The 15,195-nt window shown below is 39.0% G+C and overlaps 1 protein-coding gene across 1 annotated transcript in view; it reads left to right on the top strand.

Annotated features, from left to right (window-relative positions):
* Positions 1-15,195, top strand: part of FREM2 (FRAS1 related extracellular matrix 2) — a 224,435-nt gene that overhangs the window by 104,742 nt on the left and 104,498 nt on the right. The window contains exons 3-4 of the mRNA XM_074959987.1: positions 4,762-4,908; positions 12,016-12,246. Of these exons, the coding sequence (XP_074816088.1) occupies positions 4,762-4,908; positions 12,016-12,246 (378 nt within the window). The remainder of the gene's footprint in view (positions 1-4,761; positions 4,909-12,015; positions 12,247-15,195) is intronic.

Genomic DNA, 15,195 nt, shown 5'->3' on the forward strand with positions numbered 1-15,195 from the left:
ATCTTGTGTATAAAAAGGTTGGAGACCACTGCTGTACAGCAATTACTGGTACATCCATTTGTAAGACTCACCTCTCTCCACAACAGTTGGTAGAGTTCAAAGGAACAATAACAGGTTAGGTCAGTGACTGCAGCGTGATACTTTGATAACTATTTTGCTTTCATTTATATAGTACAATAGTTTTCCCATTTTTTCTGATAGCTCCATAAAGAAGTACGTATGGAGGCTTATCTTGGAAGCAGAGTGGAAGTAACTTAAAAGGCTGTCTGCTTGTTCAAGGGAATGGAGTGGAACACGTTATAAAAAAACCTTCCATTTGTCCCTTCCTACTGTAGTTAAAATTTGAGTGGACTAAAACTCTTGAAAATATTTCTCTGCAGTCCAATAAAAGATATTTTGTTTACAAGTTTTATATAAAAATCTTAAATGACAATAGTTCTCGAGTCAATTCTCTGCACAGTTCAGCCAGCAGTTATCCCTACAAACCTTGCCCTTCAGCAGCGCCTTGTGGGAGGGGAGCCAGACTGCATACTCTCACAGGAGCAAATAGTCCTAGCAGTCTGTTGATAAGAGGACATCTTTGTTCCTGGTGCTAAATATATATTTTTCCCACGACCATGCTGATCACTGCTTTAATCTTCCTCTGGAAATGAAGGGCCCCAGCAGAGTAATGGCAAACAGACTCCACCATGTTGACTCACTCAATATTGATGGGTTCTGAACTTTTGTCTGTGACAGTCAGAATACCTATATTTGCAATCCGACATTATGTTGCCCTTTCACCAAGGATAATGTGTAGCAGATGGAGGTAAACTGTACATGAGAAAATAAAACTGTGCTATATTTTATCATCATTTTAATCTGTTTGGATGGTGGGTTTTTTTTTGTTTTGTTTTGTTTTGGCTTGTTAAAATATGTATAATTATAATAATAATACAAATAAATAAGTATGTGCAACCAGCACATAGCTCTCTGCCAGTGATACATATGTTACCTCTGTGCAACTCTTATCTTTCCATCTGACAAAAACATTGTGTTCTTATGTAGGCTTTTAAAGTGCCATCTGTTTACAGACTTTTCTTCTGAAACATTTATTTTAGAGTAAATTAAGCTCTGTCTGTCTGGTTTGTCTTTTTTTATAGTGCCCGTCTTCACCATATCTAAGTGCTGTGTTCCTCCAATTGTGTAAACTCCATAAGGCCGTGTAAAGTAGATACATTTGAGTGTGATTGGTGCTAGGAACGGGGCAGGTCCATACTTAGTTTGCAGGCTTGTGTTATACAGATGCTTGGAGTTGAATGGGAAAGAAGGCATGTGAATGAGTTCTCCTTTCCAACTGTGGATCCTGTTCTTCTTTTTTGTACTCATCTGGTGACAAAAGTAGGGCAGTCACAGTGAATAATGTAAGCATTATCCACACAGGAATGGGAGGAAGGATGTTGTGGAGGCTCTTTCCATTGATTAGTGTGTGGGTATGTTCTTCAACTTGATGGCCATGTCATCAACACATAGACCTGCCATCTCAGTGCATGTTGACCATTCAGTCTTCCTACTGGGCTGGCACTGCCATGCTGGACTTCACTTGCAGTGTCTGAAGGCAAGGCAGTCAGGCTTTGCAGAGTCCCAGACCATTCCTGGGAAGCTACTGGGCTGCTGCTTTACTAGGGAACTTCCCCACTCAGGATTTCAGTTTGCTTCCATGGATGTGGTACTCAGTTGTGCCATAGGGTTGCTTCTTGTGCCATGTCACAGACACTGTTAGGGACATCACTTGATCTATATGTGTAGTAATTTCAATTTCAAAAAATCCCAGCCAGCTGGGTGATTCAGTTTGGGGGCTTAATCAATAGAATATATAAATTGAAAGCCTTAGAAGAAAATAATCATTGCTGAATCTAGTATACATGCATGTGTTTTCCCGAAGTGATTCATGGGAGTGATGATAACCATCTGCAGTGCTCTAAATCACCTTAAATTACATAGATAAATCATGCTTTTATGATTAAGTCTACAGTTATAATTTCATATGCTTTTGAAGAGTATCCCACCTATCAGGAAGACACAATCTTTCTCAAACCCATTTGCTAATAAGATGTGAAAGCTGTGTCATAAATATGTTATGTAACACATACCTGACTTATAATCTCTGATCCAGAAAAACACTGGGATCAGTGAACAAAACAGTGATCTTTCAAAGCAGGCTGTATGGGTAAAGATTAATTTCCCAAGTAACAGGAATTAGTCTCTTTGCAATTGTGGAGTGATGTGTCAGAAATTGTATTTAATTTTGCTGTAGCAGTTTGAATGATTGCAGATCTCATCTCCGATTTCTTAAGATAATACATGCCTATTTCTTAAGATAATAACAGTGAGAGATAAAAAGGCAGCTTTTAAAAAGTGGAAGTCGAATCCTAGTAAGGTAAATAGAAAGGAGCATAAACACTGCCAAATTAAATGTAAAAATGTAATAAGAAAAGCCAAAAAGGAGTCTGAAGAACAGCTAGCCAAAAACTCAAAAGGTAATAACAAAATGATTTTTAAGTACATCAGAAGCAGAAAGCCTGCTAAACAACCAGTGGGGCCCCTGGACGATCGAGATACGAAAGGAGCACTTAAAATGTCTCAGATTGAAGTGTCACTAGAGGAGGTTTTGGAATTAATTGAGAAATTTAACAGTAACATGTCACCGGGATCAGATGGCATTCACCCAAGAGTTCTGAAAGAACTCAAATATGAAATTGCGGAACTATTAACTATGGTTTGTAACCTGTCCTTTAAATCAGCTACTGTACCCAGTGACTGGAAGATAGCTAATGTAACACCAGTATTTAAGAAGGGCTCTAGAGGTGATCCTGGCAATTATAGACTGGTAAGTCTAATGTCAGTACCGGGCAAATTAGTTGAGACAATAGTAAAGAATAAAATTGTCAGACACCTAGAAGAACATAAATTGTTACGCAAAAGTCAAAATGGTTTCTGTAAAGGGAGATCGTGTCTTACTAATCTATTAGAGCTCTTTGAGGGGGTCAACAAACATGTGGACAAGGGGGATCCAGTGGACATAGGGTCCTTCGATTTCCAGAAAGCCTTTGATAAGGTCCCTCACCAAAGGCTCTTATGTAAATTAAGTTGTTATGGAATAAGAGGGAAGATCCTTTCATGGATTGAGAACTGCTTAAAAGACAGGGAACAAAGGGTAGGAATAAATGATAAATTTTCAGAATGGAGAGGGGTAACTAGTGGTGTTCCCCAAGAGTCAGTCCTAGGACCAATCCTTTTCAACTTATTCTAAATGATCTGGAGAAAGGGGTAAACAGTGAGGTGGCAAAGTTTGCAGATGATACTAAACTGCTCAAGATAGTTAAGAGCAAAGCAGACTGTGAAGAACTTCAAAAAGATCTCACAAAACTAAGTGATTGGGCAACAAAATGGCAAATGAAATTTAATGTGGATAAATGTAAAGTAATGCACACTGGAAAAAATAACCCCAACTATACATACAATATGATGGGGGCTAATTTAGCTACAACTAATCAGGAAAAAGATCTTGGAGTCATCGTGGATATTTCTCTGAAGACATCCACGCAGTGTGCAGTGACAGTCAAAAAGGCAAATGGGATGTTAGGAATCATTAAAAAAGGGATAGAGAATAAGACAGAGAATATCTTATTACCCTTATATAAATCCATGGTACACCTACATCTTGAATACTGCATACAGATGTGGTCCCCTCATCTCAAAAAAGATATACTGGCATTAGAAAAGGTTCAGAAAAGGGCAACTAAAATGATTAGGGGTTGGAACGGGTCCCATATGAGGAGAGATTAAAGAGGCTAGGACTTTTCAGCTTGGAAAAGAAGAGACTAAGGGGGGATATGATAGAGGTGTATAAAATCGTGAGTGTGTGGAGAAAGTGAATAAGGAAAAGTTATTTACTTATTCCCATAATATAAGAACTAGGGGCCACCAAATGAAATTAATGGGCAGCAGGTTTAAAACAAATAAAAGGAAGTTCTTCTTCACTCAGCGCACAGTCAACCTGTGGAACTCCTTGCCTGAGGAGGTTGTGAAGGCTAGGACTATAACAGGGTTTAAAAGAGAACTGGACAAATTCATGGAGGTTAAGTCCATTAATGGCTATTAGCCAAGATGGGTAAGGAATGGTGTCCCTATCGTCTGTTTGTCAGAGGGTGGAGATGGATGGCAGGAGAGAGATCACTGATCATTACCTGTTAGGTTCATTCCCTCTGGGGCACCTGGCATTGGCCACTATTGGTAGACAGGATACTGGGCTGGATGGACCTTTGGTCTGACCCAGTATGGCCATTCTTATGTTCTTATGTTCTTCCTTTGCTTGAGGCATTCTGATCATATCTCGGAAGTTCCACATGATATCCTGTGTAATGTGTATTTTGGAAATACAAACTCAGACTTGGGAAGTTTTGGGTCATTCGTTTATTTGTTTTAAATACAGGGAACTCCAAGCATTATTTTGATGAAAACTCAAAATCGATTAATTGATCCACATCCTAGTTATAATGTGACCTGTTTGTATGCATCCAGCATAGAATTTCTTTCTGTGTTTACGAACTATGTCATGGACTACTTCATTATTAGTTTTTTCTTACTGTTAAACCTCCATGATATTAGGAATTTGAATTTACAGCTGAAACATATGGCTTAGGTAGGATACATTAATTTGCATCACAGAGAAAATAAAGGCAAGGTAAATAAGCATTTGTTTTCCATTTTGTTTTACAGGAGGCAATAAGCTGAAGAGCCAGCATTTTCGTTTGAACTGGGCCTGGATCTCTTTAGAGAAGGAATATTATTTGGTAAATGAAGACTCTAAATATCTAGATGTTGTTCTTAAGCGGAGAGGTTACCTGGGAGAAACCTCTTTTATTAGTAAGTTCCAATCCTATAAATTACTTCTGAGCCATAGACGAGCAAGATTAGCAAAATGTGTCACAATATGTTACCTTGGTACTGTTTGGTACTCATCCAACTAGGTACACTAGAAGGAATATTTATTAGAACAAGGTTCTTTTGTTCAAATAATTGTATGTTTCATTTAAACTAAGGCACAAAATCAAATTACACATCAGTTACTGATAGTTTTATGTCCTCTTCGAGTCAAAAAAACAATCTTTAGTAGGAATTTCCTTTTCAACAGTAACCACATTGGATCTTTCATCTATACATTTTCTGATTTCTGCAGCAACTCATCGTTGGTTATAGCTGCAAGGGACCCAGTCCTTGTCTTTGAATTCAAATGTAGAAATTCTACTGGCTTGAATGGGAGCAAAATAAGGCCATATATCTTTACAAGCAAATTAGGTTAACAGGGTTGAAATTGGGGCTCTGAAAGGGCACCCTTGATCCTAATTAGTTCCCCAAACTCCTTTTTCATATGAAGTAGCCTTTTAATTAAAAAAATACTAAATTTGATCCATTATACACTGAAAACTAAAAATGCTTAAACTAAAGAATGTGCAGTAAAAATGGTGGTTTCATAAATTTGTGCATTTTATGCATGTTTATCTGTGTTGTGCACAGCACACTTGTAGAAAATACCTCATTTATAGACTCTGACCAAATATCCATTAGCCCACTGAAAGGAGCTGTGATTTCTGACTCTGGGATGAATTTTTATGGAACTTACTTGGAACATTTGGCTCAAGTTAATATGAACAGGGTCTGTCACTCAGTGCACCAGATGAATGAAAAGAACAAATTTGCCGTTTTGCAATTCCATTTGATACATATTTCCAAAGAATTGGCCACAGTATGGCATCAGAGAGGATAAATTGTGTGTTGTATCTACCCATAATTTTCCTTGAACTTTGTCATTACAAAGTTCATTACATTGAGAGTGTCAAATGCAAAGATTTGAGGGGAAGTTTCTCTAGCTGACTTTGATTATTAATGCTAAATATAAAACAGCAACAGTTAACATCAGCAGTTCCAGGCTGTGAAACACTTTCTTTTCGGTATGGGGCAGTTGGCCTGATGGTTAGGGAGAGGGCTTGTATTGTCATGTGGAATGTGAAAAGTTTATTTAAAAAAAAAAGTTGCCCTCTGATTTTATTAGTTTTAGTCCCCAGTTATATTGCTTATGAACAGTTATCAACAGTCGTCTTTTAAGCAAGGTCTTACAACTAAAGGAGAACCTGAAAAGGTTCTAGTTTGTAAATGCTCTAAAGTTTCCTGAGACAGAAAAGTTCAAAATGGACAAAAAGAATTTGCTAGGGAATATTAACTGGAATACAATAAAAACATTTTAATTACATAGATTTTAGTTTATGAACTGGAATATAAAATATATTTCAGAAGCTTGTTGGTTGGTCAGTCAGATTTTCCAGCATTGAATTTTTATCAATACTCTTTGAGACAAAGTCAGCACTTCTTTGTCAGGTAGAACATTTATTGAAGTCAATGGGAACTTTTCTTGATTTGATTTGATTTAAGGCTACAGAATTTTAGCATTTGTTATTGACTGGACAGTATATTCAAAAGCACCTAAGTGACCAAGGGCCAGATTTTCAAAGATGCATATAGGCGCCTAGTGAGATTTTCAAAAGTGCCTAAGGGGAGTTATGCACCTAACATGCTTTTGAAAATCCCACTAGACACCAGTCAGGATCATTAAGTGCCTAAATACTGCTACAAATCTGGCTCTTCAGTGCTTTTGTAAATGTTACCCTCTGTCTCACACATGCATATGCACATACACTTCATAGTCTAAGACTGTTTACTAGTGGAAAGGAACTGTCAAACTGGGATCAGAAAGCTTTTTAACCATCCTTACAATTATTTGCATCTGCAGTTGTGTTTTGCATGAATTCATTTGTTATTGAGTAGCCTTATTTGATTAACCACAGCTAAACAGGTAAGTTTAATTAATAAACTTAATTACTGAAACTTTTCAAACACCTCACAACTTGAAACTACCTTTTGTAATAGTTACAATTTGCAGAATTTGCCAAATGCCTTCAAGGATAATGATTAATAATACCTTTTTTATAAAGAATTATTTCCATACATAGGAATTCCATCCCACAACAGCTGTACTTCAGCTCATTTCTAGTGTGCTACACCTGTGAGTGATTAACCACGAAATGTTATTCAACAACTGGGAAATAAAAGCATTCCATTTGTAGCCTGCTCATCCTCATCAGTCATAATAACGAACTGCAGTAGGATTGAGAGTTTAGCAGAATCTATATTTTCTAAGATGAATTGGGTACTGCAGCATGTCAAGAAAATCCACAGATTGTCCATTGCTTTCCATTTTTATTCTGTTTTTACTCAAACTAAAACGAGCAAAAACTTTATGCTCTTATACTTAACTTAGAGCAAAGTTTATGCAAGAATAATTAATACAAAGCTTAGTTGTAATTGTGCAACATGGGAAGAAATTTCCTTTCCAGTCCACATATTTGATCTCAGTCCTACTACTCTGTACTTTCTATGCATGTGGAATTCCCCTGGATGTCAATGGGAGTTTATGCTCATAAGGAATTGATATGCCATATGAGTTTGAGAGGAGAATATTTCTGTATTAAGATTGTTGATTTGCTGATTTGTGGATTATGTTCTCCTGCCATGTACACTACTGTAAATCCAGACTAACTCCATTGACTTCAGAGATATTATGAGTGGGGTAAATCAGGTCAGAATTCAAACTTGTCTTATTAATCAAATTGTTCCATTTAGATGGAAATGAAAGGACATCCTTGGTTTATAGAATAGGTCATCTGTAAAGGAAGTGTTGCAGCGGATTCCTAGGTTAAAGCCTCTCTTGGTATGTCTACACAGAGATAAAAAACCTGCAGCTGGCCCGCGTCTGCTGACTAAGACTCCAGGGCTGAAAAATTGCTGTGTACCTGTTTGGGCTTGGGCTGTGGTGGAGGGTCCCAGAGCTCTGACTCCAGCCTGAGCCTTGAACATCTACACAGCAGTTTTTAGCCCCAAGCCCCAGAAGCCCGAGTCAGCTGACCCAGGCCAGCCACCACTGTGTCTCGGGTCTTTTCTCCTCGTGTAGACATACCCACTGGGACCACAAGTGGGAAGGGGGGGAAAGTGGTTTTAATCATAGTCCCTCATTTATTCACACCACGAAACCACCACAGTGTTGCATGATTTTAGCATGACTGAAGCTTCTGCTCAACAGACTTTCCAGCCTACTACACTGTGACTGTTCCAAGTCACTTCTTTTCTTCAATGGAAGCTACATTCACCCACAAAATGTAAAATAAGTTACCCACATGAACTCTGACTCTAACATTAACTGATCTGAGCAGAAAGTAGAGTTTGGGGATTCATACATAACAGAACGTTCATATCCTCTCCAATGTTGTATAGTACTTATGGAAAAATTCAATTACTGTCTACAAGATCGATCTTACTGTGGAATCCAGTATGGAACTGTTGTTTGAGTTTTGCTTATATTCTGGAAACTTGCTCCTTGATAAATCTAAATGGTCTCCAGAATCCTATATAAGAGAAGACAATGAAACAGCTTAAACAACCAATTGCCACCTCAAACGTGGCCAGTCCAACATTGAGGAAAGATTGAGGACTAGTTTAAAAACAAGAGCTGTTGGGGGAAAAAATTCTTCCCTCAATGCTACATTTTTATTTTTACAAAATGAGGGATAGGGTTGGGTGATCAGATGGTATAATCCAAAAGGAGAAGTATCTTGAGACGATGCTGCCAGTGCCAGCAGTGCGGCGAATCCTGCTCGCGTTACTCACCTGGACACCACTTGCTTTGTGTGTGTGTATATGTGCATGCCCACACGCATATGTGCGATGTTGTTCTCTGGTAGCTGAGTGACTGGGGAGGCTGAGGGACTTATTACTACTTGTAACTAAGGAGGGTCTACTATAGTTCTGATTTCCTTTTCTTTAGTTCTGTATTTTTGAGCCGAAAGAGTAGGATTCCATTCCTGGCTCCCCAGGCATATGTATTAGGAATTAATCTACATCAGTGGTGCCCAAACTTTTCCTGTCATGCCGCCCCTTACCAATAGTGGAATCTGTCCAGCCCCCACCCCATTGCTGCACTGTTGGCTTAGCAGCAGAGCTGGGGGCAGAACTGGGTATGGGGGAGGAGCTGGGGCTGGAGGCAGAGCTGGGCTTGGGGCAGAGAGGGAATGAGGCAAAGCTGGGCTGGGAGTGGAGAAGGGGGGAAGTGGAGCTATAGTTGGAGCTGGGCTGAGGGCGGAGTGGGGCTGGGTGGTGCTCCCTACCACCCCCATGGAGACTGGCGTGGGCCTCACTGTGGGCCCCCCTGAATGTTCCGCCAGCCCCCTTTGGGGGGCATGCCTTACATTTGTAGGACCACTGATCTACGTGCTGCAGACAGACACAATAACTGTATACAAACCACACACACTGGTGTGTGATTAATTGTATATAATAGTTGTGTCTATCTGTAGCACATAGATCAATTACAATGTGAATAATTGAATTGATAAGGACTGGTCACCCGAGCAGAGTAAGCAGTATTTGATCTTGTCATTAAACATGAAGAATTCACACATACTGAGTCTGTGAACAATAAAGAGATGCAGAGTTTTCCCTAAAGACAGAAACCTATCTTTTTTTGTTGAATCCATTTATGTTTAGTGGGATACTGAAGAAGAGCATCTGTTGAGGAGCTTACATTCATGAAGATCCGTGTTTTATAAATAAAGACAACAAAGAATTTGGATTCTAGCCCCAGTTAAATCCAAAGACAGCACTAACTCTTTGCCTATAAGTTTAGGAATTGTTTTGAGAGTATAGTCATAAAGTTTGTCTCCTGTGCATTTGTTTTGTAGAACACAGTGGGCAGCAAACTGTTAAGACAAACATTAACATATTATCCTTTACCAGCCATGCTGCTGCGAACTGATGTGATCCAGCAATGACCAGCATATGCATTAGGAATTGCAGCAAGTAGGCTCATTTTCTTCCGTCAGTGTTGCCAGTGATTCGTGGTTGATCCAAGAGGTGTTGAAAACTGCTCACAGTGGATGAGGAGTGAGAAGGGGGGAAAAAGTGCTATCACATTCTACAAACTCACACATATTTCTGGCTTCTGGATCTGCTTTTTTTAAAAATTCCAATTCCCTCTGCACTGGCAGTATTGATACATTTGGACGCTGAAATATTAATCTTGCACAGGTTCAGGTCAAAGCACAGGCAGGACTTAAACCGATTGGAAGAAGAGGAAAAACAGTTTAAGTCCCTGATTCAGCAAGATACGCTTCAAGCATGAGTAGTCCCACTGAAGTCAATAGGCACTGCTTAAAGTGAGGCACATGTTTAAGTTCTTAGCTGAAGCAGGGTCTAAGTGACTCTGTTTATGACAATTAACTTGGGTACGTACTTCTTTTTTCTTTCAAAGAGCAAATGCTACATCGGAAAATAATATATAATAACAGGGGTGCTGGAACAATTTGTATAGTGGGGGTGCTGAGAGCCATTGAACCAAACTGTAAACCCTGTATCTGATGGAAACCACTGCAAGCCAGAACCCATAGTTCCAGCACCTACGTGTAATAATAAAGCACAAGTTAAGGAATTCTGTTGATTGGTTTAAATTGTTATTGATATTGGCTAACAGATACTGATTTTATTCAAGGAAGTAACAATACAAATTTGTCGTCTGACCTTTTCAATAGCAGTATGTACAAAATTTTCTGCCTCTGTAAAGTGAATTCAGTTTAGTTTCTAAATCCTTTGGATTCTGATTCTAACAAGGAAGTGATTCCAAGACTGACCGGCTGGTTAACTTGAATCTGACTAACCTAATCCTGCTGAGTGTAATTCCAGGATAAGAGTGCAAAAGTTGTTAGGGGAGGTTCTTATCCCCCTTTCCTGTCTCTGTATACAGGGTAAATGGCTTGGAGTGGCAAAAGGGTCTTTAAAAGCCCTGGATCTGGCAGGGGGAATCCCCCAGTGCCAGAAGTGGGAAAGACAGCCACAAGTTGTATTTTGAGGACCTCCTCAGAAACCCTGTTGTGGGGGGCATTCCTGTGGTGGAGAGGAGGGCAGAAATATGTGATGGAGACAACTTTGACAGGCTGTCTAATTTACATTGAGGTAGCCCAATCTCAGGAGGGCACAAAGATGACTTAAAGATACCTCAGACCCACAGTCTCCTGGGCTGCAAGTTCTGTGTTTTTTCTCTAAGGGGCACCGTGCTGAATTTCATCCCTTGGCTTTGTTACCCGATTTTGACCTGAGTTAACCATGAAAAGTTTGAGATTAGTGGTGGCCATTATATAAAGGCTGAAACAATCTGAGGTCACCAAAATATAGTTATTGTAGTGGGAATGTCACTATATTTCAGATTTCATAACCATTCATTGTCATTTCCCGTGTTTAGTTGTTCATAACTTCCCCAAACTTCCATCTTTCAAGCTAAAATTTTCCAGGCTTGGTTTCTGTCTGAAAGTGGTAAATGGTTTTTTGAAAGTTTTTCAGCAAAAAGGGTTCAGGCATTTCTGAGTAGCAGAGAATTAAAGAACAAAAGCAAAAAGTTATTTTAAACAACTATGTAACTGAAATGTCCTGGGGTCGAAAAGCTGACATTTAGCATGGAAAGTATTGAATTTACCAGCAGTTGGTTTTGATTTGGGTGACAGTAGCCAACCTTGGTTAATCTGTGTTTATCTGTGCTGGATGTTCCAACTCAAATTCTGAAACAGAGTAACAGGGTTACGTTGGGTGGCTCCTATGTATTTCTGAAGATTTACCCAACAGCCTAAACCCTGCAGATACCCTCTGTTGGGAAAAGTGTATATTTTCTAAACTATTATTTGGTAATGGCAAATCAGTAATGATTATAGTTCAAACAGGAGTTAATTCAGGGAAGTTCTATGGCCTGTGTCATATGGAGGCCAGGTCACTAGATCATAACAGTGGTTCCTACTCACCTGGAAATCTATGAATCTGTGAATGACAGAAAAATAAAATTGATCTGTTGTTAATGGTTCTATTTTCTGTTTTTCTCAACAGGTATTAGCACTAAAGATGGTACTGCTGAGAAGGATAAAGACTTCAAAGGAAAAGCCCAGAAGCAGGTGCAATTCAATCCTGGCCAAACCTTAGCTACCTGGAGAGTGCGGATTTTGAGTGATGGTGAACATGAGCAGTCTGAGACCTTCCAAATTGTGCTTTCTGAGCCTGTCATGGCTGTCCTAGAGTTTCCTGAAGTGGCTACAGTGGAAATTATTGACCCAGGAGATGGTAAAGACATTTCAAAAATGTTATTCTGAATCTGTAGACACAGCTGCAGAGGAAACTGTAAGAAAGGACTGGTAAAGTGATTCCTTCAATATTATATCTTTGAGGACAGATTTAGGTATCATCTTGATGTTTTGTCAGAGGTCACATTCAGCTTTGTGGTAGTTCTTGAGAACCTAATGAATGTGGTGTGTTTTTATATGTGTAATATATTTTTTCATGTCTTTACCCTCGTTTATTAGTTCTGCATTGTTTTATTGTGGACTGAATAGAGCTGCTTTTGAGGCTCATAGTCTTCCTAAACCTTTTAGGGTACCCTTTCCAATCAAAATCCATGCTCTCAGTAGTGCTCATGTGCTAGTAGACATCTGCCTGCCTTGTAAGGTCAGGCGAAAAAACCTTAAACCTTCTTCAAAGGTATAATTAGTGGAGTGCACAAAGGAAATCAGCTTAGAGAAGTAGAGAAAAAACTCTGCTTTGTTGTTCAATATACTTAAAAAGTGTAACCTGATGATGTTGATTTTTATCTCATGTATATTTACCTTATACTAAACAGTGAAATAATTTACACACCAACAGTGGCCTCCAAAGGTAGTTCTAAATTCAGAAACCACTTTCATTACCCCAGAATTAAGTAAATCACTCACAATTTCATTAGCTGCATGCGTGACTCTACCAAATCATTCTGATTAGCTCAGAAGACATCTCCTATTTCCTCTAATAATATTTCCAGCTAACACAAGTTGCTCAGAGTTTAGTTAATGTTCGCAAATTCCTTTAAATATGTAAAGTGCTATGTTAGGTATATCTGGTTTCAGTTTACATTGTAAGCTCTTTGGGTGCTACTGTAGCTTCTTCTTCATCATAATAAGCAATTAGGCATTATTGAGCCAAATTCTAGCCCAAGCTGTGCCTTCGCACAGAGGCTTCAACATGATGTGCCTGCAACCCTGTTTCTCTGAAACAACATTTGCCTTCTGACTTCAGGGCTGGTGTTCCTATGGGAGTGAGAAATACCTCTCTAGAGCTGAATTACAGTAGGGGAGATTGACTGGGGTGCATGGACCAAGATAAGCCTTCCTGGCTGATGCTCCTCAGCAAAACATACTATTTTCCCTGTTCCCCCTCCCCACCCAATCACACATGGAGTAAGGGATGGTCAAGCCCCTTCAGTGACACTTGAGCCTCCCAAAATAATATAAAGATCTGCTCCATTTCCTCTTCCCTCCCAACTTCAGAAGTTCTGCACAGGTTGCTGCTGCCCGAGCAGGGATTTATGGGAGAGAAATAGCATTAGGGGTGAATGTACAACTGGTTTATTTTCAGGGATACATTTGACAGCTGAGGTGTCAACAATAGAGAAAACGATAGTTGAATGTAGGTGAGGAGAGAAGTGATAACAAAAGCATGTGCTGGAGTAGCAGCCCTACTAACATTTGGAGGTTTTGCTTTTGAACTGCATCCAGACACTTGAAACAAGTGGTCATGGTCACAGAAAGATGTCAGTAAGGAATCTTGAGAGAAGCAAAGGCTGGAACAGCCTGTTTTATATGGTTCTTTTCAAATTAACACTTGAAGGTGGCTGGGCAAGAAAAAATGTGTCCAGCAAATCTTTTTCATTTGCTAGTTTCAGATTTAGAATATATCAAACCTGGGGGTTATCTTGCATCCCTATTTAGTTACAGAGGGCAGCACTGTTTGTAGATCAAGTTCAAAATTAAATACAGTATGTTGAGGACATGGAAATGACTAAGCATGCAGTTTCTATAATCACCAGTGGGCGCTCTAGCAGGGTTGTGTGTGGTCCTTAATCAGTGCCAGCCCTCAAGATTTCATATGGTAAGAGGGGGAACCTGGGACTGGTTTGGCAACTGGAGGGTGCGGGGGGAAAGGGTTGGTCTCTCAATTCATCTTTCAAAATGTTGGTGGATCATGTGTGCAGGTGATGACTGGAGTCAGTGTTAAAACTCCCATTTACTGAAGTGATTCAGAATTAGGCACTAAATAATGAGACCCTGCTGAAAGCTGAGCCAGTCCTTAATAAGTGCGAAGTACTGTTGTGTTACAACAGGAAGGTTTTGAATAAAGAAGAATTTTCCTATGCTAATTCTAGAGAATATAAACTCAGTCAGCCATGAGCCTTAGGCAGCTATCATAACACGGAAACACATAGGCCATTTTCCCAAAGATTTTTGCTACCTCCACATGTAAGATTTGTTAATTTGTTGTGTGCAATTTTAAACAGTATAGTTACATAGTCATGCAAAGACAGGATGCACAAAATGTATTCCATCTTTAACATTTTTTCCATAGAATATAATTTTTCTGCATTAATTTATTTCCACAGAAAAAGAGAAATCAGTTCTTTAAAGATTAAGCTGGTATTACTTTAAAAGGTTGATATTTTTCCTATGGTCTTTTTTGACTTTCTGAAAGAATGAAAGTCAACAGATCTTATCAAACCAGAATTACAGCAGTCTTTTAACCTTCTCTCATGCCAGCAGCATTTTCCAATTGCAGAAAATGCGTAGTGGGACATCCTTTCAAATAAATCACATAACACTTTCAGGAAATTGCTTACAAAAAATTCTGAAGTAACCAAATAATTGGCTTTGAATAGTCATCTAAGTTATACAGAATCATTACAGCAGTTGGATTTTAAAATATGGAGGTTGGTTTGTTTATTTGTTTGTTTTACCCTCTATATTAAAGTAACCTAGATAAATTACAGGTAATCTTTGCTGAAACTGTAAGGGTGGATGGATACTCTGTATCCACAACTGTCTATTTCTCTTAAGTTTCTGATGGACATAAGAAAATAGAATCTGAAATCCAAAGGCACCATAAAAGCCAATGGCCTTTATAGGAATATAGAATAACTAGAAGTTTTTGTTTTCAGATTGTGCAGTATTTTATTTGCTTTGTCTGAAAAATAGGACCTGACATTCTTAC

The sequence above is a fragment of the Natator depressus genome, chromosome 1 (assembly GCF_965152275.1).
Source record: "Natator depressus isolate rNatDep1 chromosome 1, rNatDep2.hap1, whole genome shotgun sequence".
In the NCBI taxonomy this organism is placed as follows: domain Eukaryota; kingdom Metazoa; phylum Chordata; order Testudines; family Cheloniidae; genus Natator; species Natator depressus.